Here is a 23,974-nt window from a genome sequence, read left to right on the forward strand (position 1 = left end):
GGGCGTATGGATGGTCCCACGCACCCACGGGGACAGATGGACACACACACACACACAGACAGACAGGGGACAGCCGGGACACAGGCGCGGGGACACGGGGACACGCACACGCGGGGGGCAGCGCTTTGCGGCCGCCAGGGGGCGCTGCGCTCCCACGCACGGTGCCGCCCGCGGGAAACTGACCAGGGCATCGGGATCCCGGGAAGCGGGACCTTGGGCAATGGGGCTCCGGGGATCCGGACCTCGGGAAGCGGGACCCCGGGGAATGGGACCTCGGGCAGCCAGACCCTGGGGAGTGGGACTCCCGGTGAGCAGGACCCTCGTGGAAGCAGGACCGCCAGGAGAGCGGGACTGCTGCGGAAGCAGGGCTAGGGGCATCCCACGCCTAGTGCCAGGGCAGCAGGTGCCCCCAGTGTCTCCCAGCACCCTCCGGAGGCAGACCCCAAGCCCCCCAGCCCTCTCCCACAGCACGGTGTGGAGTGGAGGTGAGACCCCTCCGGCCCCTCCCCAGGCGTGGGCCCATCTTCCCCCCTGCCCGCGGGCACGGGGCTTCACTCCAGCCGGCCCCAGGCCTGGGCACGGCGCCAGCTTGTTAGCAAAGCCTTATTAGCACTGCATCCCGCTCCCACGGGAACAACCCTGCCCCCTCCACACCAGGGCCACTCATGGACCCCACGCTGGGCTGCGTTTGAGGATGCTGCACCCCTTCCCCCTGACGTGGTGGTTTCGAAATAAGGGCATCCCTTGCTGCCCCCCACCTTGCTTGGGGGGTGCCAGCCTGGGGGTGAGGAGGGGCTGGGGGGCCCAGGGGCTTCCTCGGCACAGGCCAGCCCCACGGGGCAGCTGGCACAGCCGTGCACCCTCCTCGGGCTGCGTGGGGTGTCCAATTCCCTGGGAGCCAGGGAGGGGGGACACACAAGGTCTGGGGGTGTCCCCTGCCCTGGGAGAGAGCTACTGGGTGCCCCACCCTGCCCGGTGCCACCTTGGGCAGTCCCTCCCAGCCCCATCCCTTGCCGCGGGCACCCTGACACCTGCCAAGGTGCTCCCTCCTCCGGCAATGTCGCATGCGGGTCCCCGAGGGCTGAGCCACAACCCTGTGACACCGTGTCGCCACAGAAGGTGGCCTTTGAGGCACAGCATCCCCTCACAGCGCTGACCCCTGGCTGCACCCACCTCTCTGCCCCCACAGGACCCCAGACCCGAAACGCAGCACCCAGGCTCCACCCACCCCCTCCTGCCCGCCCCGGGGCGCGGCGCGTCCCACTGCCCGCCCGGCCGGGGGCGCACCGTGCCTCACCACCCGCCGGGAGGGGATGAGGCCCCGCCCCTCCGCCAGCGGCCGCCCCGCCCCTCCGCCCGCAGCCACCCCTCCCCTCCGCCCGGCCCCGCCCCTCCGCCCGGCCCCGCCTCTCCGCCCGGCCCCGCCCTCCCGGCGACCCCGTCCTCCCGGCGGCGCGCAGTGGGCGGGGCGAGCCGGGCCGGGCCGGGCAGGGCAGAGCCGCGGGCGCGCGCAGGCAGCCGCCGCCGCCGCCGCCATGGGCTGCACCGTGAGCGCCGAGGACAAGGCGGCCGCCGAGCGCTCCCGCATGATCGACAAGAACCTGCGGGAGGACGGCGAGAAGGCGGCGAGGGAGGTGAAGCTGCTGCTGCTCGGTGAGCCCCCCGGGACCGCCCCCCGGGCACCCCCCATCCCCCCTCTGGGGCTCCCCCGCCCGGCCCTGCCGGAACCGGGCAGCCCCGCCGCCGCCCCCGCCCCGTGCTGCCCGGAGCCACCCTGGGCACCAGCCCGCGGGGTGCCGGCCCCGCCCCGGGGATCCCCGGCAGTAGGATGCTGCTCCCAGCCCAGGCCTCGGCACCACCCACCCCCCTCAGTGGGGTGCTGGCCCCATCCCGGGGATCTTCCCCCACCGGAGTGGGGTGCTGGCCCCATCCCGGGGATCCCCCTCCCCCACCGGAGTGGGGTGCTGGCCCCATCCCGGGGATCCCCCTTCCCCACCGGAGTGGGATGCTGTGCTGGCCCCATCCCGGGGATCCCCGACCACCGGAATGGGATGCTGACCCTATCACAGGGATCCCCCCCTCAGAGCGGGTTGCTGGTCCCCTAGCAAGCCTTGGGTGCCCCTCAGGAATGGGGTGCCAGCTCCACCCTGTGCTGTGGGGTGGCCCCCAGAAGTGGGGTCACGGCCCCACTCCACCCCACCTTGTGCCTCCCACCCCATTGACACCCAGCCCTGGCACATCCCTTTGGGATGCAGGTGGGAGCATCCCTGGCAAAGGCCTTGCAAGCCTGGGATGGGGCATCCTGCCTGCCTGGGACCCCCAGCTGCCCAGCCATGGTGGTGGGCTCCTCCATGGGCTTCCCTCACCCTGGCCCTGGGCCAGCTGGGGCAGAGGTGATGGGGCTGAGGGGCACCTGCCGCCCTGTGCCCCCCTCTGCCTGGGTGCCAGGGCAAGCCCCAGCCCCTCCACACCGCTCTGGCCTTCCCGGGCAGTGGGAGGCCAGGGGGCTGGGGCAGCAGGCTGTACCCCCAGGCTCTGCCCCACGGGTACCCGATTTTCCACTGATAACGGGCCGCTCACACTCTTCAAAGCACCCCGGCGATGCTCCCGTGGGCGTTCACAGACCTGCCCTGTGCCTGTGGGCCAGGCAGCTGCTTAGTTATTCTTATTTATTCATATTTTTTAATAACTCAGAGTTGAGCTTTTTATTCCCTTCCTGAAATTCCCAGGGAGAGCCTCGCTCCAGGTGTGAAGCGGGAGTGCGGGGGGCTCCCACGGCGCCGTGGGGCAGCAGAGCTCGGGGCAGGAGGAGAAATCCCTGCCTGCTGCACCGGCAGAAAATGTCTTTGGGCTTGTCGGCGGAGGAAGCTGCCGGCAGCAGGAAGTCACGCCGAAATCCGGCAGCCCTTTATTTGCTCAACCCCTGCCTGCCTTGAGAAATACGTAATTAACGCCTTGAAATGCCCGGTCAACCAAGCGCTTGGGCTTTTTCGGGTTGATTTTTTGTTGTATTTATGCCTTGACGTGAATACTGCTTAGTGGCAAGACCCATCCTCGGGGGGGCTGGGTGGGGGTCTGTGATGTTGGGGAGGGGTTGGCTGGTTGTGCAACCTCACTGACCTGCTTGTTTCCGGGGAGGGGAGGGCGCCGGTGGAGTGAAACCCCACGGGGTTTGCAGGCTGTTGGGGAAACACGTGGTCCCCCTTCATCGCGAGCTGCTCCTGCGCGGGGCCTTGCTGCTGGCTTCATTCCTCTCGGACTGCTGCCCGGGGTGACATAACGGTGCCAGGGGGTGCAGCCGGCTGGGGGAGGTTGGCATCTCCTTTCTGCAGGCTCTGGGGACTGGCTGGGGTGGGCAGCATCACCCCAGTGCTGGTGCAGGGGTTGGGGGAGCCTGGCCAGCTGGCGCTGAGCTGCACTGAGGGGCGGCCAGGGGCTCGCTGGGCAGTGAGGACCACGGTGTGGGCTGGCCGGCCTCCCTTTCCCATGGCGTGCTCTGTGCCGAAGCAGAAGGAGGAGGAGGAGGAGGATGGCCGCACTCCCTTCTGACGGGGCTGGTGTTTACGAGTGGCATTTCTGATCTCGGCTGGTTTCTAAAGCCAAAAATAGAGCAAAATGGTTCGGTTTTTAATATTTTTTTAAAAATGTTTATTTTTTCCCCTAACAGCTGTTCAGGTGTAAATAGCACCAGAGCCTTGGGTCACTACTGTCCATTTCCAAGCCAAGCTGTGGCCAGAAAATCCTCCTGAGCTGGCAGGGAGCAGCTGGGGAGGTGGGAATGGTGTTGGCCCCCCAGGGGCTGCTGCTTGCAGCATCCATGAGAACCCATCGAGGTGGGGATGTGGTGCTGGGAGGATGCTCCCATGTCCCTGCTGCCTGCCCTTCCTATGGCTTGTTTTTTCCCCCATGGTTGGAGGAAGCTTTGAGGAGAACTGTGGCCTCACATGAGCCCAGGCAGGTGCTTTTTGGTGAGCACCATGGCTCTTGGGCGCGCGTAGCAAGGCAGAGCTTCGCGGTCCTCCCTGGGGGCTGCAGCCCTCCAGCATCCTCCAGAAATAGGGAGGAAAAATTAGGGAGGAATAAAAATGAGGAGAAAAATAGCTTCACCCTTTGTGCCGAATCAGTCTGCGGCACAAAGAGATGCCTCTTCCGAGCACTGTGCTGCTTTTGCTGGTGACTCGTGCCGTCCCACAGCTGCAGCTTGGAGCTGCTGGTGCAGCCGGGCAGGACGTGGCGTGAGCAGAGAGCACCAGTATCGGCATGTGGCAGTGGGAGTGTAGCAGCGTGGCGACCACCAGCACCGCAGAGGGCTTGGGGCTGACTGGTGAAGCCACCTTGGCTCGGTGCTGTGCCCTGTGTGTGGCCACGAGCCCACTTCTGCCTTCCCTCTGCCGGGGCAGGCGAGCTGGAGGGGGATGGACGTGCACTGTTGGCGTGGTGGGGGCATGCAGGACCCCCCCCGATGCCACGTGGCACTGCAGGTGTGGGCGCAGCACCACTCTGCCTGCGGCACCTGTCTCTGCCTGGAGGTTTTCCTCTGCTGTTTGCTGGCTCTGGCAAATAGGTTGCGTGCTGGGTAATTTGAAGCTCCAGTCTCTGATGGGGAGAAGACCCAAATGAAGCAATCCCTGCCCCCCAAACGAAGCAATCCCCTCACTCTCTGCCACTGGAAACCAACAATCTCCCAAGGTTTTGGTGCTGGGAGAGGCCAGAAGCCGCTGTTGGCACCTGAAAGCACCTGGTGCATCTGCCCCTTGCAGCAGTGCAGCCAGCAGCTCCTGCTGCCGGCTCTTTGGCATCACCAGGGCTCAAACCTCTGAAGTCACCGACTGTTTCTGCTGGGCAGCAGTGGAAGTTGGGTTCTGCTCAGCCCGCCTCCCTGCCCATGGGAGCCAGGGTGCTCCGGGGGGTGCAGGATCAGAGGCAGGCAAGCAGTCACCTCATTCCCTGGTTCCTTATCTTCCTTTGGAAGATTAGAAAGCAAAAGGCTTTCTTGGCTACTCGGGGAGAGGTTAGAGGCTGTGAAGGTGCCTGGGGCAGGGGAAGGCGCTGGTGGGGTAATTGTGTTGATCCTCAGTGGTTTTCTATGCTGGAGGTGCAAACCCTGGGGCGAGGATGCTCCCCTCACACCCCACCCGGGCTGGGTTGCACCAGGGTAAATCGTGCAGGCAGCTGCCTGTACAAGATCCTGCCTGGGCGAGCCGGTAGCTGGGGTGAGGACGGCAGGGGCAGGGCTTGGCAGCTTTTTTTTTTTATTATTTTGGGGGGGTGTGTGTGTGCATAAAAATAGAGGAAGGGAGGGACCAGCTGCGACTTTCGGAGCCCCGGCACTGCCCAGGGCTTGCGTGTGAGCCACCCACCGGTTTTGCTGCGCTTTGTCCTGTCTTGGGGTTTTGTTTTTGTCTTCCCTCCTGCCCCAGCCCAGGGTGATGGGAAGGGACCGGCTTTTCCCTCCGGTGGGGACACTGGTTGTGTTTCTGGCCATGGACCAGGAGGTGCCATGGTGTGGGGGGAGCGGGGAAGAGCTTGGTGCTGTTAGATCCAGGAGGACCCCACGTCCAACCCCTTGCAACTGGCGGCCGGGTGTGGGATGGGTTGGGATTGGGATGGGAGGAAGGAGCCTGGCACCTGGGTGCTGGGATTGGTCACCCTGATGTCCCCACTGGTGACGTCCCAGGTGCAGGCAGCAGTCCCCTGCTCTAAGATCAGCACTTAGGCTTTGCCCAGGAGAGGGGGCAGGCTAGTATGTATATATTTTGACATATATGCATTAGAAATGTATTTTATATATTTATATGTATAGGCATCGCTTTTTTGTATGTATGTATTGCTTTTTTGTATGGAGCAATATATAAATTTATTTTTATATGTATTAAGAAGAAAAAATATATATGGCTTTACAGAAGAAGGTCTGCCGTGGGCTGAGCCCGCCCAGGGCTGTGGTGCCAGCAGGGCCAGGGCTGTGGTGTGCCCAAGTGCCATTGTTGTAGCCAGGGCTGGCCTGGCTGCTCCACAGCCTCTGGGTTTCCTGCTCCGGGCCGGAGCGCGGGTTTCCGGGCCGGAGACCGGCTGAATCACCAGAGCTGGGGGAGCTGAGTAATTCTCCATCCCCACTGGCAGAAAACCTAGGTGGGGGGAGCAAGGTGATGGCAGCATCCTGGCTGTGCCAGCGGGTGAGTCCCCACCCCATCAGGGCGAGATGGAGGGTGACAATGGCACCCAGGTGTGGGGACACGGCCCTGCCGGGGGCAGCTCTCTGGCTTGGGCTGCGCTGGAGCCGCTCCGGGTGTTTGGCGTGGGGAGCATCGTGGTGTCCCCGTGCCTAGAGTGACTGGGGGGGTACGGTGGGTGACAGTCTTCAGGAAGCCCCTTTTCTAGGGGTGAGCCCCCAGATTGATGCTAGTGACCCCAAAAGTGTCTGCTCGCCGCTGAGCCGTGCGGGGGGCTCTTCCCCAGCCACTCTGGGAGGGGGCGAGGGCACGGAGGCAGTTAGTGCCAGCGGAGGGGGAGAGGGACCGCTACAGCCACAGCAGGGGCAGGAACAGAGCAGCAAAGTTTCAGGAATTCCTGGAAAAAGCCTGGCACAAGGGTAGTTTTGTCCAGTTTGTGAACAGCGGTGGTCATTGTCGGCACTGGGGGTGCGTTTGCTGTACTCCCCCCGGGAAACCATCCCCAGCCCACCTCCTCCTCCCCTGGGCACTCCAAACATCCTTCCCACTGCTGATTTGTTTCTATTTTCTTTTTTTTCTTTTTTTTTGGGGGGGTCGGGGGGTTGTTGCATCTCCATCAGATGCCTTGGACAGGGGGGTCCGCACCTCACTGGTGTCCCCCAACTTTTTGTGGTCCCGCCTGGGGACATGGCATCCCACCAGCTGCCGCTGCATGGGTTCCTCCTGGGAAGCAGCCAGCCCTGTGCCGGAACGGGACAGCCCTTGGGAAAAACGCCCTGTGTCTCTGTGGGGTTTTAAAAAAAATGCGATTATTTTTACAGCAATTTTCCATCTATTTTGGGTAGGAAGGAAAATGCCGAGGGGAATCTTTTTTATTATTATTATTTGAGTCTTTAGGTTAACGCTGCTTTTTAACACACACCTTTGACAGTCCTGTTTGATGGTGCTCACGAAGGTGCCAAGGGGGGTGGGCTCTGCAGCCGTCCCTCTGTCCAGCCATCCCTCTGTCCTGCAGGGAAGGGGATCCAGTGTGTTTGTCCAGAAGTCAAAACCATCGGTAAATCCATGCTCAAATAATAGCTGCTGTTTGCTGGGGCCGGGAAAACTTGCCGGCACAGCAGCTGGGGATGGAACTCCGGGTGCTGAGGACGGGGATGGCTCCAGACCCACTGGTGGATTGAATTCCAGCTTCTCCCCTGTAATAATGAAAATTTTCCAGCTGTGCATCGCTTCCATCCACGCCTGAATATTTGAATGCATAAACCAGGATGCTGCCGTATGGCAAGATGGAAAATCCCCTCTTGGCAGTGTGGGGTAAGGCGGACCCCAAAATCTGTGACCAGCTCCTTAAATATATGGGATTAAATATATGCTGGACAGAAATACATTGCATATACTGCATTACACATATGCTGGCCAGAAGGCATCTAAAATCATAGGCTGCAAAATATATGTTGGCTAAATAATTTTTTGCTGGTGGATTAATGGGGTGTTTTGGAGCCAGGCAGCTGCTTGCTTATTTTAAATTTTTGAAGATTATTAAAAAAAAAAAAAAAAGGAGGAAATCGGCCCAAGAGAAAGCTTTCCTCCTATTTTTGACAGGCGCCGCACTGGGAATGAGCACTGCCTGGTCCTGGCAGGCAGGAAGGGTGGGCAGGGAGCAGGCAGGTCTGGAGGAAGCCCATCCCTAGGGTCAGCTCATGGTGGGGGGCTTCTCTCCATGTCCCCTGCCGATGCCTGGCTGGGGCAGGGGGTCTGAAGGACACAAAGCCCCCCTGGTGTTGCCTGATTTGGGCAGGAGGGTGGAAGGTGGCAGCTGGCACCCTGCCTGGAGATTGTTTTGGGGTTGAATGGACGGCAGCCAGGGTTTTCCGGGGATTGGAAACCCTTCCGCTCTGCCGTGCTCACCTGGGGGGGGCAAGAAGGGTCCCCCCATGCTCGGCTGGGTGGGAGTCGCTGGTGCCAGGACACCTGCCAGCCCTCAGCAGATGCTGGGGGTGGCACGGCGAGGGAAGGCGCGCAGCTTCCCCGGCCGTTACCTGGCCCCTTCGGTGGGCAAAGGCCATTAGGTGAGAGGGACGTGGGAACAGGGGGCCAATGCTAATTGCTGCTGCCCCGGCTGCTTAAGGGGCACTGGTGGGACAGCTGGTGGGTGTTACTGATTCAGGCCTGAATGTCTGCTCACCGCAAGCACACGGGCTCCAGTGCCAGGCGAGCTCCTGGCGGCATGTGGGGATGCTGGCTTGAAACAGGGGCGATGGCACAGCTGCCTTCCGCAGGCTGTGGGGAAAATGGGAGCCACGGGGAAAGTTTGCAAGGATAATGGCTGGCCGTGGTGGCTGCCAGCCACTGTCACCCTGCCGGTGACTGTCACCCTGCTGGGAGCAGGCAGGAGGTCCCAGCAGGGTTTTTTGCTCCAGGGCAAGGAGCAAATGTCAGGCAGAGCAGGAGGCTGGGGGATGGCTGTCCAGCACCTCAGCCTGGAGTTGCTTATAAGCAGGGTCCTGCCTTGCCCTGTGCCTCAGTTTCCCTGTCCAGGCACCCGCTGGGGAAGGGCACAGTGAATGCAGCCAGCCCTTGGCCGCCTAGCCCAGCCGTAGGGGGTGGCGTTGTCAGAAACCAGAGGTATTTCATGGAAAAAATGAAGGGATATGCTTAGTCCTTCCCCCACCCTGCTCCCAGCTCTGGGCAGGAGTTGCCAGCACTGACCACGAACACCGGCTGGGCTGCGCCGGGTGCCGCGTCAGCATCCCAAGGGCGCCGGCAGAAGCCGGAGAGCCCCTGCCGTGCCCCGCGCTCACCTCTGGGCTGGGCAAAGCTGCTCCCTCAGCACATAGAGCATGGAAGCTGTGCAGTGGGGCAGTCATGGCCATAAATATAGGGTCTGCATGGCCCCAATGTCAGGGGGGCCCATGCCCTGAGCCGTGCCCGTGATAGTGCCTGCGGGGGACATGCCCATCACCTAGGTGGCACGGGCAGAAGGCATTTGCTCACTGCTGCCATGTCTCAGCTGGCACGACAGGCTCTGTTTTTCCCAGTTAATTTTAGCATAATCTCCATTTACTTTTTTGGGGGTTTTGGTTGGTGTGTTGTTTTTTTTTTGTAAGCTCCTCTGTAATCTCTCTTCCCCCTCTGTGGCCATGCCAGCACAGCCCTGCCACTGCCTGCTTGGGGCCCCCTGTAAGGGCGGCTCCATGGCTGAGGGCAGCAGTGGGGGGACCCGCCAAGAAGGCTGGGAAAGGATGCAGGTGTAGACTTGGTTTGGGGGGATCCCCTGGGATTTGCACCCAGAGGCTGGGGCCACACTGGTCCCCGGCCAAAGGGGGCTCATCCTGCTGCAGGTCCTGGGGTGAGGTGAGACAGGCGTTCATCCATCTCAGTGGCACTCCCTGCCTAGGGGGACAAGGGACATACGCCATCCCTTTCAGCTTCCCCTTTGCGCTTCCCCTTTCTTGCAGCCGGGGTGACTTTGCTCCTTCCCCGCTCCCAGGCCAGGGAGGCAGGGCTGGGCCAGGAGCTGCGTGTCGCCTGTGCAGGGATGATGTCCCCAAGGGGGAGAGGGTGGCAAGAGGGGGAGCCTTAGGTGCCCTGGCTGTCCCCTCTGAACCCCTGGCACCCCACGTTTGGATGCTGAAAAATAAACCCACCCAAAAAGCTGTTGGCTTTCCCTGCTGGCAGCCGCCTCTGCAGCGGGGCTGGGGCAGGGACCCGCAGGCTGGAGTGCGCGCTGTGTACGAAGCAACCCGGGGGTGGCTGATCCCGATGGGAGCCGCTCGAGCCGGCTGGCAGAGGCAGCAGCTTCTTCCCGAGTTCCCTGGGGTGCTCAGCTTTGGGTGCCTGGCCCCCAGCCTGTACCTGGAGGCACGAGCATCTCCCCGTCCTGGCTGCTGCTGGCTCCAGCCACGGACACACGGTGAGGCTGGCACTCCCACTGTTCCCTGGCATACCAGGGCCTGGAGCTGGGGTGGGAAGTGATGGGTAGGGCTTAGCCCCCCATCGCAGGGGGTCCCCAAGCTCAGCTGAAGCCGGGACTGCCGGTCACCTTGGCTGCAGCATGCCAGGACTGTGGGGCAAATGTTAGTGTGTTGGTGCTGTTTTCCTGGCCCACAGAAGGTGTCATTTCTCCCTTTGGGAGCTATTGCAAGGTCCCCCAGGGCTTCCCTTTTCCTCCCCCTTTCTTGGCCCTGACATTCGCAGTGCCCACCCAAGCATCTGCTCTGGGCAGCACTGGGAGCTCTTCTCCAATGGCTGAGGCACCCACTGCCCTCCCTTCCTGGGCTGCGGGGGTCCCAGTAGGGTGGGGGTCCCCAGCTTAGGGCAGCACCTCACTGCTCACCCCCCCTTCTCGTTTCTCCCCAGGTGCCGGCGAGTCTGGGAAGAGCACCATCGTCAAACAGATGAAGTGAGTGGTCCCTGCACCATCGCTGTGGCCGGTGTCACGCAGATCTCGGCCATGGGCTCTGAAACTGGTGGTGGCTGGGCAAAGCTCCCCAGCAGTGTTGCCACAGAGCATGGGTCGGGAGCAGCACCCCAGGGTGCCCCGCCAAGGGCTGACCTTGCCTGTGTTTCTCCCCTGCCCCAGGATCATCCATGAGGATGGCTACTCAGAGGAGGAGTGCCGGCAGTACAAAGCTGTGGTCTACAGCAACACCATCCAGTCCATCATGGCCATCATCAAGGCAATGGGGAACCTACAGATTGACTTCGGAGACTCTTCCAGAGCGGTGGGTGCCCTCCTGTTCCTGCCATGCCTGGCAGGGGTGGGGGTTCTTGGGTGCAAAAGCAGATGCTCCCGAAGCTGGACCAGAATTAAGTGTGGCCCTGCACAAGCCCTGCTGCTCCCTGGCTGGCTGTGACCTCCTGTCCCTGGCGCTGAGAATGGGAGGACCCAAAGCATAATCCATGGGTGGCTGCCCTGGCACAGCCCCTGGCGGGTGCAGGGGTGAGGAGTCCCGCTGCTTCCTTTGGGTCTTGTCCCCATCCACCGCTGGAGCTCCTGTCCTGCTGTCTGGGTGGGATGCGGTGGGGTCTGGTGAGGTCCTTTGAGGCAGAGTGAGCTTCGATAACTCCATGCAGATGCTTGAGCCCTGGTTTTTCCCTGCAGGATGACGCTCGACAGTTGTTTGCGCTCTCCTGCACCGCCGAGGAGCAGGGCATCATGCCAGAGGACTTGGCCAATGTGATCCGGAGGCTGTGGGCTGACAACGGGGTCCAGGCTTGTTTTAACCGCTCCCGAGAGTACCAGCTGAATGACTCCGCTGCCTAGTGAGTACCCCTGCCTTTCTCCCCCATCTTGGCTGGATCCGAGCCCTGCGGGACACATGGCTTTTACTGAGCAACAGAAAAAAACCCCTGGGGGCTGCTGTTCCCCATTGCCAGGCTTGGGGGCTGGTACTGCTACTTCCCGCCCAGCACTGGGGCTGAGCTGGAGCAGAACTGGGAAGGCAGATGTTTCAAAAGCTGTTTCCTCCTCTGGCAGGGTGCCGTGTCCCCTGGGTGGTGGGCACCAGGGTGTCCCCCTCCAGCCAGTGCTCTGTCCACACTGCCCTGCCCTGGGGGCTGCTCTCCCCTGGCCTCCCTGAGATGGCTCCCGTCCATGTCCACCTGAGCACAGCTGGGGGTCCTGCCCACCCTCATAGCCCTTAACGGGCCACGAAGGCAAGAAAAAGCCCCAAAGAAAGTACTGGGGACCCTTGTATCTGAACAGGATGAGTAAGATGCATGCACAAGAGGCTTCTTTTTAACTGAGTTTATATGGAAGGACTTGGCATCACACTAACGTATTAATCAGCAAACTAGTGTTTAGGTAAATTGCCTGCATCTGGTTGGGTTTATCCCTGAAGAGATTTAATAAATAAGTTAATCTGCCTAAAGTATGATTGCTGGAGAGGGTGGTGCAGCCGAAGCCTTGTTCAGCTCGCACAGCACTCTTCTGCCCTCTCTGCCCAGAGCCCTCATGATAAAGCAGTGCTGAGGGGAGCTCGTGATGTGCCAGGAAAATCCCGCCAGGGCTGGCCGTGCCAGGGATTGAGCATCCTTGGGACTTGGTGCCGTCCTGGGGGCTGCTCGGTGCCCCCCCGTGCCAGCCCAGCTGTCCCCTTCTGCTTGACGTGAGTGGGTCCCTTTTCTGCACTGAGGCCACGGGGTGGAAAAGGTTGCAGGAAAGCTCATGGCAAGCACTAACCCCGGAGAAGCTCCTGCTGGTGCTTTCCTCCGGTGCCTGCAGCTTTTGTTTCCTCCTGCCTGGCACCCGCCTGCCCCCCCTGGCCCCTGTTCTGCTCAGCCCCATTGCTCCCCAGCTGGTGCTGGCATTTCCCTGGTGGTGCCGCGCTGTGCCGTGGGTGCTGGTTTGGAGCCACGGGAGACCCAGCAGGTGCCTGGCAGCTCGCATGCACAGTTCGAGCAAATGTATCTGCAAAGTGTCTGCAAATTGAGTATTACTGTAAGTGCGTTCATGGAGCATTTGGCACATTGCGGGGGTTGGATAAGCATTAATTAGGAGCCCCCTCGAGCTGCTGCTCCAGCCTTTTTCCAGCCCCACGGAGATGCCGATGTGGTGGTTGATATGCCATCCATCCCCGCGGGGGTGGTGCTCTGCCTTCGGTGCTGCTGGCACAGGGCACCCTGGGGATGAGGAGCCCCGTGATGCACCTGGCAGGCAGCCCACCCGCACTCCAGCCCTCTGCAGCAGCCCCCCGCCTCCTCCTCCGCAGCCCCTTGGGGTGCCAGGAGCTCGGGGTGGCTGGGCGGGCGCTCGCCATCTCCCCAGGGCTGGGTGCGAGCTCCGAGCGCTGCGCACAGCCCTGCTGCCGTGTTTCCTGTTTTTTTGTCAGCCGGAGGCCGTGTGTGTTTCCGGCTGTTTTTGAGCCTCAGTGGCAGCGTCATGCCGGCCTCCCCGCCATCGTACCCTGGCAGGGTCCCGGGGAACCTACGCCTCCGGCTTTGCCACGCCAGAGGGTTTCCCGGGAGCTGGCGAGCGGCTGTGCTGCTGTCAGAGCCAGGGATCCCTGTGGCCTTACGAGTTGTAATCTGGCTTTCACCAGATTACAGGGCTGCAAATGTCTTAATTAACACAAGCCTAATTTGCTTAAAGGAGCCTGTTTATAGTAACCCAATTAAAGCAATGTGAGCTGGAGAAATCAAAACCCCAGCAAGCCTCGGCCGGTCCCAGTGGGTGCTGCAGCTGGGGACCGAGCCACCGCCGCCGGCAGCTGGGATCTGGCAGGGCTGGGACAGGCAGCAGGGAAGGCAGTGCCACCCCGGGGGGCTGGGCGCAGACGGCAGCCTCCTGGCCACGCTGCTCCCCATCTCTCCGGCTGCCTGCCTCCTGCTTCCTCCCAGGACGCTGGCCCTTTGTGTTTTTTGACTATAAATGGCACGGTGCCATCGATTGTTTCCGCCGGCACTGCAGTCGGTTGCCATAGTAGTGAATACTTTCCTCTTGCCGTTTCCCCCCTGCGCACAGCCAGGGGAATGGGGGGAGCCCCCCAGCCTGGGCTGCATCCCCTGTTCAGCCCCCCAGTGCTGACGCACTGCCCCCCGCCAAGCCCTCGTTCCTGTGTGTCCCCTCGCCACCCCAGCAGCTGGCTGTCCTGCCCTGCCCGTGGCTGGCAGGGCTGCGGGGTGACTCTGGGGTGCAGGTGCCCAGCCAGAATGGATGATGACGGGATGTGGGCAGGGGACCCTGGGGTGATGTGGGGATGCCCCATGGGATTTGGGTGAGTTGTACCCCATGGTTCAGCTTCCACAGCGCCTTTTGCTCCTTCCCCAGCTATCTGAATGACCTGGAGAGGATAGCCCGTGCTGACTACATCCCCACCCAGCAGGACGTGCTACGCACTAGGGTGAAGACCACCGGCATCGTAGAGACCCACTTCACTTTCAAGGACCTGCACTTCAAGTATGTCCGACCCTTCCCCTTTTGCCTTTTCCAAGGAAAAAAAAACCTTTTTCTCCCAATGCTGGGTTGGGTTCTGCTTGAACGCTGCATGCACTGAGCCCTCTTGGGTTTGCTCATGGCGGGAGCCGCTGCCTGAGAGAGAGCGGAAACCACCGAAATAGCTGGAGCAGCCTCAAAAACGCCTCACAGGGCTCAGCCCAGGGGCGGATCCAGCCCTGGTGAGGAGGAGAAGGGGGAAGGCATCCTCCGGGTGTGGTGACGCTGCTTCCGCAGCGGGAAGGGTGCAGGGCGGGAGCTGGGAGTCTTGGGGTCAGGCACCAGTGCTGCTGCTGGCACCCCGGGGCTGCTTTTCACTGCAAACCCACGGGAAATCATAAGGGCAATGATTTCAGAGGCAAAAACCTGGCATTGCACACATCCCTGGGGATTTAGTCACTTGGCAACGGAGCTGCTGGCAGAAGGATCTGCTGGGGTCCTCTCCGAGTGCGGGGGGCGCTGGCAGGGACCCCTGTGCCACCCTGGTGGGATGGAGGCGCTTCGTCACACATTGCTAGGGCAGTGCTTTGGGGGGTGTCATTGTGGCAGAGGGGATGGTCCAGGGGGATCCAGCATGTTCTGGTGGGGACACAGCAGTGAGGCAGCCTCCCTGCCAGCTGGGTGGTTGACAGCAGCCATGGCGCTGCTGCCAGCCCTTCTCCATGGTGGCAGGGCATCCTCTGCTGCTGGCAGCAGGAGCGGCATGTTGGTGCACTGGGATCATCCCCTGAGCCCTCGTGCTGCCCGTGATCCCACTGAGCCCACAGCCACTTGTCCAAGCACCGTGGCTCCCCCTGGGCCAAGGTGTCCATCAAAACCCCGCAATGCCCGATCCAGAGCGGGTCTCCAGGAGCATCTACTGCTCCAGGGAGCATTGCACTGACACCCCATGGAGGGGCAGCCTGAGCCTGCCCTGTCACTGGGATGCACAGTGGGTGCCGGGGCAGATCCATGGCACCAGCAGAATCCCTGGGGCAGAGGCATCATGCTCTGCCTGCCCGGTGCCACTCCTGCTCCAGGCAGCTGGGGAAACTGAGGCTGGATGGGGGGTGGGGCCAGGAGCTGCTGCCTATGGCCCTGCCACTGCTGCAGGATGTTCGACGTGGGTGGCCAGCGCTCGGAGCGGAAGAAGTGGATCCACTGCTTCGAGGGGGTGACGGCCATAATTTTCTGCGTGGCCCTGAGTGCCTATGATCTGGTGCTGGCTGAAGACGAGGAGATGGTGAGTCAAGGGGGATGGAGACGGCACCATAAGCCATTCCCTCCCTGGGGGGCTGGGGGAGCACACCCTCCTCTGGTGGCCACCAGTGCCCTGGCCAGCATGGCCCAAGCCTTGCAGGGCTGTCAGCATCCCCTGCCTAGACAGGCAGGAGCTGGGCAGCAGTGGGGTGGGTGCTGCCTGGGGGTCCCTGCCTGGCTCAGCTGCCACCTCTCCTGTCAGAACCGGATGCACGAGAGCATGAAGCTGTTTGACAGCATCTGCAACAACAAGTGGTTCACGGACACATCCATCATCCTCTTCCTCAACAAGAAAGACCTCTTTGAGGAGAAGATCGTGCACAGCCCCCTCACCATTTGCTTCCCCGAGTACACAGGTACTGCTGGGACCCGTGGTAGGCCCCCATGCCCCTGGCAGGAGGAGTGGGCAGCACCTTGCCTGGGCAGCGTGGCAGGAGATGCTGAGGATGGAGATGGTGGCTCTCCTGTGCCCAGGCAGCCATGTGTTGGGGCAGCAAGTGGGGTATGGTGGTGTTTGGGTGCCCCAGGGGATGGGGGAAGATGAGGGGTGACAAGGGGCAGCAGCCCTGGGGTGTTTAGCTGAGGCTTGCTGTGCCTGGGGAGCATCAGTTTGGCATCGGGGCGGTGGCTGCAGTGGCGTGGGGAGCCAAGCTGAGTGCAAGCCCCTTTGGCGGGGGGGTGCCAGTGTCCCTGGGCGACTGTGGGGCACCCCCATGTCTCCTCCTCCCCAGGGGCTAACAAGTATGATGAGGCAGCTGGCTACATCCAGAGCAAGTTTGAGGACCTGAACAAGCGGAAGGACACCAAGGAGATCTACACTCACTTCACCTGTGCCACCGACACCAAGAACGTGCAGTTTGTCTTTGATGCCGTTACTGACGTCATCATCAAAAACAACCTGAAGGACTGCGGGCTCTTCTGAGGGCTGGCGCTGCCCAGGTGGGTGGTGGTCCTGCTGGTGGCCTCCCAAATGGGGTGTCACAGAGCATCCCCTGGGGCTGGGACGGGCGCTGCCTGGGGTCCTGCTGTGGCACAGGCTTGTGGTAGGTGCCCGTGTCCCCTGTCCCCAGACCCCACCTGCTCACCACCTGCTCTCTCCTAGGACCCCCGGCCCTGCCGGCAAAAGAAGGACCACATCGCCCTCCCCACCTCCTGCTTCTCTTTGGATTCATCCCTCCGCCCCCACCCCATAAAGAGACTTTTTGGGTGCCAGTGCAGTGGCAGGGCCCATGTCCCCCCTGCCACCCATGCTTGCCCCCCGCCATCCTTCTTCTCCTCACCGGTGTCACCCTTCCTGGGGAAAACAAGGTTTTCATCTTGGTTTTTAACCCCTGAACCGCTCCAGCCCCCCTTGTCATTCGCTCCCGAGCCCTAGCGCTCTCACTGTTTACATTGCAAGTGTTGCTGGCTGTGGGGGGACACGGGGGGTCCCCTCGGGGATGCCCACCCAGCCAAAAAACACGACTGATGACATTCCTTTTAGTAGACCAGAGAAGAAAGAAAGAAAAAGGAAGAAAAAAAAAAACCCCACCACAAACTCAAAACCATGCAAAAAACCACACCACACCGGCTGGGGCAAGGTTGCTTTTTAAAGAAACCTTTTTACCAAACTATTTAAAAGCGTCAAGTGCTACGTGGTGGCGGTGTCCTCCATGGCCAGCCCACCCCCCAAATGTGTGCCTTGGGGGGGGGGGGGTGTCTGCGCCCCACCCCGCCTCGCTGCCCTCCGCTTTGCTGTCCAGAGGGATGGGCAGCCCCTGGCGGGCAGGGGGATGCTGCCTGCTGCCTGTATCCCACCCCCACCCCCACCCCCGCCTTCTTTCTAAGCCTAGTTTTGTAGGGCTAGCTGTTGCATTGGGCGAGGAGAGCCCGCTGTACAGTGGCCCCTGCTGTCCCCCCTCCAGCCCAGGGGGGCCCCTCAGCCGGTGCCTGCGGCCTTGCTTTTCCCACAGGATGTTTTACCGAATTGTTCACATGGTTTGAAATAATAAAATGTAGAAAGGAAAAAAAAAAAAAAAAAGAAAAGAAAAAAAATATATGTACTGCTGCCCTCGTGGGGGTGGGTGCTTCACCTCTGCGGGAGGGCTGGGGGGGTCCCCTGGGGGTGGGAGAGGGACCTGGGGTGGGCTGGCGTCACACTGGGGGCTCAGCTGCATCCCCTGGGAATGGGAGGTGAGGGCAGCAGTGGGACCCTTGGGGAGGGTGGTTGCTGGGGGGCTGAGCCCATCCGGGGGTGCTGGCTCAGCAGCTGGGGTTGCTGCTGGGGCGGGCATGGCTATCCCCTGGCCCTTCAGCAGTGGGACGGTGGCACTCGGGGGGCCCCCAGTACTATGTACCCTGTGACCTGTGGCCCCGAGGGAGAGCTACCACCCCTTGCACCCAGCAGCCCCCAGGGACCCCCCAGCAGCACCCAGCTCTAAGGGGTACCCAGGGAATGCCAGCACCCAAGGGATCCCCCAGCACCCTTCAGCTCCAAAGGGGTACTGGGGAATTCCAGCACCCTGCAGCACCCCAAGGGACACGGAGCACCAGGGGGTACCCAAAGAACCCCAGTCTCCCCAGTGCCAAGGGTCATCCAGGGACCACCAGCACCCCTCACCTCCAGTGGGAACCCAGGACTCCTCAGCACCCGTCAGCAACAAGGGGAACTCAGGGACACCCAGCACCGTGCAGCAGCCCAAAGGACCCCTGGGACCACCCACCACCCAAGGGACTCCCAGTACCCCCAGCTCCAAGGGGTACCCAGAGAGCCCCAGCACCCTGCAGCAGCCCAAGGGACCCCCGGTACCCCCAGCTCCAAGGGGTACCCAGGGAGCCCCAGCACCTTACAGCAGCCCAAGGGACCCCCAGTACCCCCCAGATCCAAGGGGTAGCCAGGGAGCCCCAGCACCCCAGGGTCACCCAGTGGCCCCCAGCATCTGGAAGCCCCAGGGACCCCCAGCACCCAGCAGCACTGGGTGCCCACAGTGCTGGCTGGTAAGATGACTGGGAGGGAGGGGGAGTGAGGCTGTGCCACCCACTCAGGGGTGGCTCTGGGGCTGAACGGGTCAAATCCTGGGGGTTCGGGGCAAGCGGAGATGGGGTTGGGGGCAGCAGTGGGGCTGGCCCCCAGTGGAGGGGAGGCCCAGGCTGAGGAGGGGGTGCTGGGGCTGGGACTCAGAAGAGCCCGCAGTCCTTGAGGTTCTCCTTGATGATGATGTCAGTGACAGCGTCGAAGACGAACTTGACGTTCTCGGTATCGGTGGCGCAGGTCATATGGGAGTAGATCTCCTTCACGTCCCGCCGCATGTTCAGCTCCAGGAACTGCAGCTTGATGTAGTTGCCCGCATCATCGTAGGTGTTGGGACCTGGTGGCATGGCAATGAGCAGGGTCCCCTCTTGGGCTGGTGTGCCCCCCCGCCGTGGGTGCTGGCACGGTGTCACCCAGTGCTCCCCCAGCGGGCAAACCTCGCTGGGCCATGAACAAGGCTGGTGCAGCATCACTTGCATGGGGTGCTGGGGCCACCTGGTGGGTGGCTGCTGCAGGGTGCTAGCACCCAGCCCTTCACCACCACCCCACCGCCACCCGCCCGCACCCGGTGGGAGAGCTGCTGCCATCCTCACCGTCATAGTCAGGAAAGCAGATGCTGAGGTGGGCCTTCTTGATCTTCTCCAGAAAGACGTCCTTCTTGTTGAGGAAGAGGACGATGGAGGTGGTGGCAAAGTAGCGGTGGTTGCAGATGCTGTTGAAGAGGTGCAGGCTCTCGTGCATGCGGTTCTGTGGAGGGATGCAGCCCCATGGTGACCCCCCACGTTGTGACGGGGACAAAGCGGAAGGGGTATGGAGTGGTGACCCTTCCTCACCACTTCGTCATCCTCCACCAGGACCATGTCGTAGGCGCTGAGGGCCGCGATGAAGATGATGCAGGTCACCCCCTCGAAGCAGTGGATCCATTTCTTCCGCTCCGAGCGCTGGCCACCCACATCAAACATCCTGAGAAGAACAAGGTGGGATCAGCACCCCCACCCCCTGCCCACCCACCCCTGGCACCATACCTTGCCAAGGTCTCAGCCCCCACCTGAAATTGAGGTCTTTGAAGGAGAACTGGGTCTCGATAATGCCGGTGGTCTTGACACGGGAGCGCAGCACGTCCTGCTCCGTAGGGACATAGCCAGGGGTCACCAGGCGCTCCAGGTCTGACAGGTAGCTGGCCAAGCACGCAGGGAGCATGAGACACAGGTCAGCACTCCCAGATCGCCCTTCCTTCCCAGACCCCCCCACCACACGTACTAGCCGGCTGAGTCATTGAGCTGGTACTCAGAGGCACGGTCGAAGCAGGCTTGGATGCCTGAGTCCTTCCAGAGCCGCCCGATGATGTCTGACATTTCCTTGGGCATGGTGCCCTCCTCGATGGTGTCCGCGAGGTGCATCAGCTTGCGGGCATCATCCTACAAGGGAGAGGGGCTCAGCAGGGCCAGGGGGCTGGGGGAACCTCTCCTGCCCAGAATGGAGTGCTCCCCACCTGGCGAGCCGCGTCCCCATACTGGATATTGAGGGTGTTCATGGCTCGCACGATGGCCAGAATGGACTGGAGCGTGTTGCTGTAGATGATGCTGATGAACTCCAGGCATTCCTCCAGCGAGTAACCGTCTTTGTGGATGATCCTGGCCAGGGAGGGAGACGTGGGGCTGAGCTGGGCACCATGGGGTGGGGGGCACCCATGGATGCAGCATGGGGATGAGCTGGGCGCCATGGAGCTGAGCCAGGCGCTAAGGGGTGGATGCAACCCATGGCTGTGGCATGGGGCAGAGGTGGGCATGGTGGGACAGGGCCACCCCATGGCTGTGGCATGGGGCAGGCACGTGGCACGGTGGAGCACATCTGAGTGGCACTTACTTCATCTGCTTGACGATGGTGCTCTTCCCCGACTCCCCTGCTCCTGAGGGGACAAAGCACGGGTCACGGTGACACCCACACCATGAGCAGCCCTGGCTCCACCCTGCACTGGCCCCCTGAGACCCCCAGTGCCTGGCACAGCTTGGGGGCACTGGTGGTCATGCCAGGTCAATGGCTCAGGGCAGGGGGATTACAGACTGGTGCCAGTGGGCATTAAGGCTGGGCTGAGCCACCGTGGCTAATGAGATCTGTGGTGGCTTAGCTGGGGACGTGCTTGGGGACCCAGGGAGAGGCTAGGGACATGGTGGCATCGCAACCCTGCCACCCACCACCCAATGCCCCAAGCCTGTGGCAGTGCAAGGGGACGTGCCCTGGGCTGGGCCAGGAGGACAGCACCCAATGGCACCCATGGCCCCACCATGTCCAGGGCACCCCAGTTCTCAGGCATCACCAGGACAGCTGGAAGGGACTGGGAGGGACCCACAGTGCCAGAGGGTTTCAGGGACAGACACCGGGGTGATGGTGTGGGCTGCATGGAGGTGCCTAGGAGGATGGGGTGAGGTTGGGGGTGCTGCTGGGGTAGGGTGCTGGTAGGTGGTGTTGTGAAAGCTCTTAAGATGGGTTGGTTGGGGTCAGGGGGCCTGGGAGTCAGGGGATGTTGGGTGGGTTGGTTGAGTTTGGGCGATACCTGGAAGCTGGGGGATCGTAGGGTGAGCTGTTGAGTTGTTGGGTTTGGGGTGCCTGATGGGGGGGCGGGTCCTGAGCAAGCTGTTGACATGAGCTCTTTTAGGGGAGCCTGTGAATGAGGGACTGTTAGGGTGGGCTGGTTGGGTTTAGGGGTGCTGGAGGGGATCAGGAAAACATTGGATGAACGTTTGGGGTGGGCTGGTGGGGTTTAGGGGTACTTAGGAGCAGGGAGCTGTTGGGTTGACTGTTGGACTGGGCTGGTTGGGTATGGGGGGTGTCAGGGAAACTTTGGGTGGGTACTTGGGGTGGGTTGGTTGGTTTTAGGGTTGCCTGGGACCAGGAGGCTGTTGGGGGCATGCTTGGGGTAGGCTGGCTGGGTTTAGGGGTGCTGGAGGCATCAGGGAAACATTGGGTGGGCTGTTGAGGTGTGGAGGGGTAGTTTTAGGACTACCTAAGAATGGGGGTACTGTTGGGGTGGGCTGGTTGGTTTTAGGGGTGTTGGGGGAGTCAGGGAAACATTGGGTGATTTGTTGGGCTGGGCTGCTTGGGTTTAGGGGGTGTGTCTGGAGGGGGTGTCAGAAGAGCATTGGGTGGGATGTTGGGGGGGCTTGGTTGGGTCGAGGGGTGCCAGGAGCTGTCAGAGGAACGCTGGGTGGGATGTTGGGGTGGGCTGGTTGGGTTGAGGGGTGCCAGGAGGTGTCAGAGGAATGCCGGGCGGGATGTTGGGGTGAGACGCACAAAGGATGGGTATCTCGCCCAGGATATTGTCCCCTCCATACCCAGCAGCAGCAGCTTGACGGTCCTGGCATCCTTCTCAGCGTCCTCCTTGAGCTTCTTCTCCAGTTCACGGGAGTGCTTCTCCTCTGCGCTGGCCCCGGCGCCCATCCTCCGCCCTACGGCCCTCTGGCTCACCCGCTCCTTGGAGGTCAGCACCAGGATGGGCAACGAGCTCCAGCCCCCCGCCGTCTCCAGCGCACTCCTCCCTGTGCCTGCCGCCACTGCCGCAACCCACCACCCAATGTGGGCCAAGGACGTGGCCAAGGTCCCCGGGGGCCGCCCGGTGAGGTGCTGTGCTCAGCACCTGTGGCTTAAGCTGGGCCCCCGCTCCCCTCCACAGATAAACCCCCCTAAATCTGCAGCGGGCTGAGCTCAGCAGTCCTGCAGCTCCCGGTGTCAGCGCTTCTGCGGGGGGGGCAAGGCCAGCCAGCCCCCCGCTTTGCCCCTGCTCTGAGGCTGGGGCAGTGACCTGGCCACCCCTGGGGACACGGGACCCCCACATAGCTCCGGCTCTGCTGTGGACCCCGGGGTGGGGAGTTGAAGCTGGGGGTGGGGGTGGTGAGGAGGTGTCCACCAGGGTTTGCAGGGGCTGGGGGCAGTGGGTGGAAATGTCCCCATTGTCCCCAGCTTACACTGGTCATGCCCCTCCCCAGCTCTGGACCACTGCCCACAGTCCCTCCCACCGGTAAATCCCATCCCAGTTCTCCAGGTCCCTCTGCCCCCAGGGCATCCCTGTACCTCCAGTGATGGAATGCCAGCCCCAGTCACCCCACCCTGTGTCCCCAGGGTCCCTTCTAGGACCCTCAGTCAATGTCCTCAGGCTTCCCGGGTGCACTCAGTGTCCCCAGCCACCGACCAGTACACTCCCAGCGTCACCAGGCCAGCCCAGTATCACTCCCCAGAATGTCCCCAGGCCCCTCCAGCAACACCTGCACAATGTCCTCAGGGATGCCCCGAGTACCCTCCCCCAGGTCTCCAAGCCCCTCCCCAGTAACACTCCCCAGTATCCCAAGGAGAAATCCTAGGATCCCCCCGCCAGTGTTGTCAAGCAACTCCAGTCAACCCGTGTCCTTAGGACATACCTCCCAAAAAAACCTGTCCAACATCTAGGGGCACCCCAGTGCCACCCCAATGTCCCCATGCCAACCGAAGTGACCCCCGCAATGTCCCCAGGCCCCTCTCCAGTGTCCCACGCACCCTCCACTGCCATTGTGGCCACCTCAGTAAAACTTAAGTGTCCCCAGGGACACCCCAGTAATCCCTCTGTGTCCCCATGCCACTTCCTCCAGTGCCCCCAGGACCTGCCAGGACTCCCCCAGGTACCCCCAGTAGAGCCCAGTGTCCCACCCCCCCGTCCCCAGTGTCCCGCCGCACGGCACCGCGGGGCTCCTGCAGCGCCGCGCTCGGCCGCCAGGGGGCAAAAGGACCCAGCACAGCACCACCAGTATACCCGGTATTGCCCCGGTAACAGCCTTACACCGCCCCCAGTGTGCCCAGTACTGCCCAATACAGCCCTGCACCACCCAGTGTGCCCAGTACAGCCCTGCGCCGCTTCCAGTGCACCCACTACTGCCCCAGTACAGCCCTGCACCGCCCTCAGTGTGCCCAGTACTGCCCCCAATATAGCCCAGGACCTCCCAGCACTGACCCCAGTGTCTGTGGGGACTGCCCAGAGGAGCTCAGTACTACCTCCATTGCTCCTTGTACTGACATGCTCCCAATACAGCCCAGTATTACCCACTTACAACCCCCAGCGCTCCATGTAGAGCCGTCCCCCCATGCCCCCAGTACCATCAAGTACTCGCTCCCAGTATCAAATCCTAGTGTTCCAGTACCACCCCCAGTGCTCCCAGTACTGACTCTGAGTCCTCCCAGTGCCTTCGGTAACACCCAGTACTGGCCACTAGCCCAGTCCAGTGCATGCCCCAGCATAACCCTAACCCCCAGGCAGCACACCCTGTACTGCCACCTCCCCGTGCTCCCCAGTCCTGACCAGGGCCCACCCCCCAGGTCCTCTCCAGGCCCCCCCCCCCGCTGCCTGCCTGGCTCCAGCCCACCCCTGCCCCCCTGGCAGGGTTCGGGGGCAGAGTTAAGGGGATTATGTGCCCGGGATCAGGCAGCAGCACAGGCCCTGCCTGCCTGCTCCCTGCCTGCTCCCTGCCCGCTCCCTGCCCCCCACAGAGCACACGCAGGCGCCCACATCTGTCCCAAAGCCAGTGTTTATTTGGGGGTGCCCCTGGCTGCGGCAGGGAGCACTTGCTTGGCCCCTGCCACCCCTGCGCTTCCCAT

The 23,974-nt window shown here is 62.1% G+C and overlaps 2 protein-coding genes across 2 annotated transcripts; one reads left to right on the forward strand and one right to left on the reverse strand.

The window, feature by feature from the left end:
• The first annotated feature begins 1,465 nt into the window (after positions 1-1,465).
• Positions 1,466-16,918, forward strand: LOC130148405 (guanine nucleotide-binding protein G(i) subunit alpha-2). Its single transcript, XM_056336906.1, has 9 exons — positions 1,466-1,653; positions 10,530-10,572; positions 10,753-10,894; positions 11,275-11,435; positions 13,942-14,070; positions 15,199-15,328; positions 15,548-15,701; positions 16,077-16,284; positions 16,448-16,918. The coding sequence occupies exons 1-8, from the start codon at positions 1,536-1,538 to the stop codon at positions 16,265-16,267; spliced, it is 1,068 nt and encodes a 355-aa protein (XP_056192881.1). The 5' UTR covers positions 1,466-1,535; the 3' UTR covers positions 16,268-16,284; positions 16,448-16,918.
• Positions 16,919-17,177: 259 nt separating this feature from the next.
• Positions 17,178-21,979, reverse strand: GNAT1 (G protein subunit alpha transducin 1). Its single transcript, XM_056336908.1, has 8 exons — positions 21,688-21,979; positions 20,222-20,264; positions 19,848-19,989; positions 19,616-19,773; positions 19,404-19,532; positions 19,189-19,318; positions 18,949-19,102; positions 17,178-18,692 (listed from the first exon to the last, which is right to left on the reverse strand). The coding sequence occupies exons 1-8, from the start codon at positions 21,791-21,793 to the stop codon at positions 18,502-18,504; spliced, it is 1,053 nt and encodes a 350-aa protein (XP_056192883.1). The 5' UTR covers positions 21,794-21,979; the 3' UTR covers positions 17,178-18,501.
• Positions 21,980-23,974: the final 1,995 nt, after the last annotated feature.

The sequence above is a fragment of the Falco biarmicus genome, chromosome 4, assembly GCF_023638135.1.
Source record: "Falco biarmicus isolate bFalBia1 chromosome 4, bFalBia1.pri, whole genome shotgun sequence".
NCBI lineage: Eukaryota > Metazoa > Chordata > Aves > Falconiformes > Falconidae > Falco > Falco biarmicus.